We start from the raw sequence: 5554 nt of genomic DNA, 5'->3' as shown, positions 1-5554 counted from the left end.
AGAGAGAGAGAGAGAGAGAGAGAGAGAGAGAGAGAGAGAGAGAGAGAGAGAGAGAAAGAAAGTAATCAAATATTTATGTTGAATCAAAATTTAATTTGATATATGTAACAAATCTTTAATATATTTCATTCTGAAAAAGAAATCCTGTTTAAAATACTTTTTGATGTTTTTACTTATTGAATTAATAAGTAATTTTTTTACTTATTAATGATTATTATAATAATTGCTTATTATAATAATACTACAATTATTATAATAATTACTTATTAAACCTTACATATAGTGAAACAACATCTGAAATTTTTCTCAGGGTTCTCTTGTCAACTTTGCACCAACATCTGTTCAAAATAGAATGTCCATTCCCAATATGGTTTAACCCTTCCATTTATAATCATAAGACTAGTGGTCATTGGATTAGTAAAAACCAACTGACTTTTTTCTTCAGAAATGAACTGTTCTTGAAATCTTAAATACTTCCTCTCTTCATGGCAAACTAAGATAACTCCTCCCCTCCCCTATAATCTTTTCTATTTAAAAAGAAATGTGAGAAAAGAAAAAAAATTCATGAGATCCATACATATACACATATACATATATTACTACAGTTGGCACTCCGTCGCTTACGACGTCGAGGGTTCCAGTTGATCCGATCAACGGAACAGCCTGCTCGTGAAATTAACGTGCAAGTGGCTGAGCACTCCACAGACACGTGTACCTTTAACATAGTTCTCAGGGATATTCAGCACGATACAGTGTGACAAGGCTGACCCTTTGAATTACAGGCACAACAGAAACAGGAAGTAAGAGTGAGAGAAAGTTGTGGTGAAAGAGTACAGCAGGGTTCGCCACCATCCCCTGCTGGAGCCTCCTGGAGCTTTAGGTGTTTTTGCTCAATAAACACTCACAACGCCTGGTCTGGGAATCGAAACCGCGATCCTATGACCGCGAGTCCGCTGCCCTAACCACTTGGCCATTGCGCCTCCACTATTACTACAGTATAAACACCAGAAAACACATAATTACACAAATCATTCATGTTTACATTATCACACAATCATGCAAACTTTGTGCAATTAAAATAAATACCTTAATTTTGGCGTTAAGCTCTTCAATAATGCTGCGGTGTATTAGGACAGCCCCTTGGTAATTATGAATCAGGGCATCATGTTCTAACTCCACTTGTCCCTGCTTTATCAAAAGCTGTATATCAATGTCAATGTGGAATTGTTGTTTGTCTCTCTTCAGTCTACAATGACACCAAAGTGAACTTCAATTAGGCAATGTTTAGTTCTCAAACTGATGTAAAATCTGAAAAATAGCTGAGGGTCTTTTAAAAAGAATTCTTAAAGAATGCCTGTCCTGTGTATCGTATGCAATATGAAGAATATATTTCCCTGGCTTCCATACATCATATATATCATCATCATCATCCTGTGCAGGTGGTACGTAAAAAACACCATATTGAGCGTGGCCATTGCCAGTACTGTGTGACTGGCCCTCGTGCCGGTGACACATAAAAGCACCCACTACACTCTCGGAGTGGTTGGCGTTAGGAAGGGCATCCAGCTGTAGAAACTCTGCCAGATCAGATTGGAGCCTGGTGCAGCCATCCGGTTCACCAGTCTTCAGTCAAATCGTCCAACCCATGCTAGCATGGAAAGCGGACATTAAACGACAATGATGATATATGATGGTGCATGAAAAAACATGTGAGATGTCACTGAGAAAGACAATATATTTCTATTAAAAAATGAAATGTGATGTGGGGACCTGTTTCTTCACTATTTTGACTTTGACCCCATTTTTCTTAGTTGATTATTTATCAATATCCTATGGGTTTTCACATGCACCATCAAATATGATACATATTCCCATTTGTCTTTTATAACCAGAAAGATTTCAGACTTATGAAAGGCAAATTTTATATTACTTAAAACTTATGAAACAGGGGTTAAGCATCTGAAAACAAGTATATATGTTTAGGACAAATTATGAAAATGCTTTCAAAAATTTAGGACAAATTATGAAAATGCTTTCAAAATATATTTCTTGAGTAAGTTGGTGCCTGTTTACCCTCACCTAAGTAAATTAACCCTTTAGCTTGCCATATCCCACGAAAATATTCTACCTGTTTTATGTTCAAACCACCCAGATCTGGCCTTTCATACCCACCCTACAATCTCATTCTGAAAATTAAAAGTTACCTCATCAAAATCACAAAGCTACGAGGTAATTCATGATTAATTCAAAACAATGCAAACAAACAAGCATTACATTTGACAGAATAATATGAATGCTAAAGGGTTAAAAGACAAAAGCATAGCAAGGCACAGATATTGCTGTGTGGTTAAAAATTTACTTCCTAATCCTGTGGTTTTGAATTTAGTCCCACTGCTTGACACCTGCTCTAGCTCCAGGCCTACCAAAGTCTTGTGAGTGGATTTGGTACATAGAAACCAGAAGACACCCATCATACATACATATATGCATATGTGTGTGTGTGTGCACATGGAGGAATGTGTGTATGTGTGCCAGTGTCTCTTTGTCTTGACATCATGAAATCACTGCAAAACATATATCACCATTATACAAGCAATGCTGTTCATTTCCAATTTCCATGAAAACATGTCCAGCAATGGTGGAATATTACTTTGTTTGGAAACAGATGAGTATTTGACTGCAGAAAATATGCCTCCACAAATTCCATCTGATCCATGCAAGCACAGACATTAAAATGACAACATCAACAACAACACTGACTACAACTATGATTATAATGATGCGAATGGTTTACACAAGACAGAAAAAAACATAATTTATTTACTCTTTCACTCTTTTACTTGTTTCAGTCATTTGACTGTGGCCATGCTGGAGCACCACCTTTAGTCGAGCAAATCGACTCCAGGACTTATTCTTTGGAAGCCTAGTACTTATTCTATCAGTCTCTTTTGCCAAACCGCTAAGTTACGGGGACGTAAACATACCAGCATCGGTTGTCAAGTGATGTTGGGGGAACAAACACAGACACACAAACATATACACACACACACATATATATATATATATATATATATATACATATATACGATGGGCTTCTTTAAGTTTCCATCTACCAAATCCACTCACAAGGCTTTGGTCGGCCCAAGGCTATAGTAGAAGACACTTGCCCAAGGTGTCACGCAGTGGGACTGAACCCAGAACCATGTGGTTGGTAAGCAAGCTACTTACCACACAGCCACTCCTGCACCTATTTGTGAATGAATTTTGTAGAAAAGATCAATGAGTAAAGAGATAATGAATATTACATAATGCAATAAACAAGTACGAACTGATATATTTTTTTATTGTTTGCATTGTGTGTATTCAGATAATTGGAAAGTTATTAATAACGCTAGACAGAAACATATTCTATCTTAATATTCATTTTAAATTTTGGCACAAGACCAGCAATTTTAGGGGAGGGAGATAGCCGATTTCATTGACCCCAGTACTTAGCTGGTACTTATTTTATCAATCCTGAAAAGATGGAAGGCAAACTTGACGTCAACGAAATTTGAACTCAGAACGTGAAGACAGATAAAATGCTGCTAAACATTTCACCCAGTGTACCAACGATTCTGTCAGCTTGCCACTGTCAATATGATGTGAATATTGATGATTTGTTATTGAGTTGTTTGATAATAATAACTGAAACAAGAGTTAATAAAAGCAAAAAACAAAAAGAAAAATTACAGTTCCTTAAGATATCTGAAGTGTTTTATAACTGATTCCTTTGTCATATATAAACACCATTAATTCCAGAATATTTGGAAGAGAATTGGTTAAGCCTGGGTTTCAATGTGTGATTTTTCATTTTCTAGTTAATAGTTATAAGAGTGGGAACTTGAACTCCCCATAACAGGTTAAAATTGCATTAAATAATGATACAGTACTCCTAACTGATGATAACATTTAACCATCTCCCTTCAACATGTTATTAAAGTGTGTGTGGCTGGTGGTGTTGGTGGTGAGTAGCAATGAACTTTATAGATCACTCTTAGACTTGTGAGGTTGTGTGTGTGTGTGTGTGTGTGTGTGTGTGTGTGTGTGTGTGTGTGTGTGCCATGTAAAAATCATCCAGTCCACACTGTAAAGTGGTTGGCATTTGAAAGGACATCCAGCCATAAAAATCCTGCCAAAACAGACACAACAGCTTAGGGTAGTTTTACTACCTGGCTGGCTCCTGTCGATTGTCTAACTCATGCACATATGGAAGAGGGACATTAAACAATGGTGATGGTGATGATGATGATATGTATGTCTTATGCATTGAAACTATATGTGTAATATATATATATGTATTATGTATGTCTTGGTGTCTGTGTTTCTCCCCAACTACTGCTTCTCAACCAGTGTTGGTGTGTTTATATCCCTGTAACCTAGCAGTTTAGCAAAAGAGATTGATAGAATAAGTACCAGGCTTAACAAAATAATAATAAGTACTGAAGTTGACTTGTTCAACTAAAATTCTTTGAGGTGGTGCCCCAGTATGGCAGCAGTCTAATGATTGAAATAAGTAAAAGATAAACAATTACATATATGTAATAATGAAATAAAATATTATGGAATTTATTGGGTTTTGTCATGTGTGTGATCTTTCAGTTCATAGAAGCGTTATCTACACATAGGCGGCGAGCTGGCAGAAATGTTAGCACGCCGGGCGAAATGCTTAGCGATATTTCGTCTGTCTTTATGTACTGAGTTCAAATTCCGCCGAGGTCGACTTTGCCTTTCATCCTTTCGGGGTCGATAAATTAAGTACCAGTTAGGCACTGGGGTCGATGTAATCGACTTAATCCCTCTGTCTGTCCTTGTTTGTCTCCTCTATGTTTAGCCCCTTGTGGGCAATAAAGAAATGAGAAGTGTTATCCTGCATGAAATCAGCCCATAGTATGAAAAAGGTTTTGGACTGCTGCTGTGGAGGATTGGTAACTAATTAAAGCCGGAGTATGCTCTGACCCTGATGATAAACCTTAGTCTTTATTAGTAATTTTAAATAGATATATGTATTTATATGTTGAGTTACCACGAAAGATAATTTAGCAATTATGGGGCCTAGAACTTGCAGTAAATTTAGTTGTTTTAGTCATTTGCTATTTATGTAGAGAGAGAGAGGATGTGGTGTTGCATGAGTAATTCCTTGATGTGTGTAATTACAGTATCTTGATGCTGTTTAATGAGGTTTGATTCACAGCTTAGTGGACCGAGCCAGTCAGAGTAAAGTCTCTTGGCCATGGACACAATACAGTCCCTGCACAATAGGGTATGAATCATCAAACATGGTAGCCAGCAACCTGTTTTCCTACAGACAAGGCTCAATAGTAACTTTATTGATAAAAATTATTGATACTAGTATGGTTGTTTACTTTGCAAGCACGTGGTTTCAGGTTCAGTCCCACTGTGTGGCACCTTTGGCTACTAATCTTCTACTTTGGCTACTATCTTCTACTGACCAAGGCCTTCTGAATGAATTTGGTAGACAGAAACTGTGTGGAAACCCATCTTTGTGTGTGTG

General features: G+C 37.0%; 1 protein-coding gene across 5 annotated transcripts in view; it reads right to left on the bottom strand.

The window, feature by feature from the left end:
• Nucleotides 1–5554, bottom strand: part of LOC106883371 (cilia- and flagella-associated protein 43) — a 99256-nt gene that overhangs the window by 2376 nt on the left and 91326 nt on the right. For all 5 annotated transcript variants that reach the window (XM_014934359.2, XM_052972703.1, XM_052972705.1 and 2 more), the window contains one exon: nucleotides 1087–1246. In XM_014934359.2, the coding sequence (XP_014789845.2) occupies nucleotides 1087–1246 (160 nt within the window). The remainder of the gene's footprint in view (nucleotides 1–1086; nucleotides 1247–5554) is intronic.

The sequence above is a fragment of the Octopus bimaculoides genome, chromosome 14 (genome assembly GCF_001194135.2).
Source record: "Octopus bimaculoides isolate UCB-OBI-ISO-001 chromosome 14, ASM119413v2, whole genome shotgun sequence".
In the NCBI taxonomy this organism is placed as follows: domain Eukaryota; kingdom Metazoa; phylum Mollusca; class Cephalopoda; order Octopoda; family Octopodidae; genus Octopus; species Octopus bimaculoides.
The sequence above is the reverse complement of the archived record's forward strand: the minus strand, read 5'-3'. Positions and strand labels throughout refer to the sequence as shown.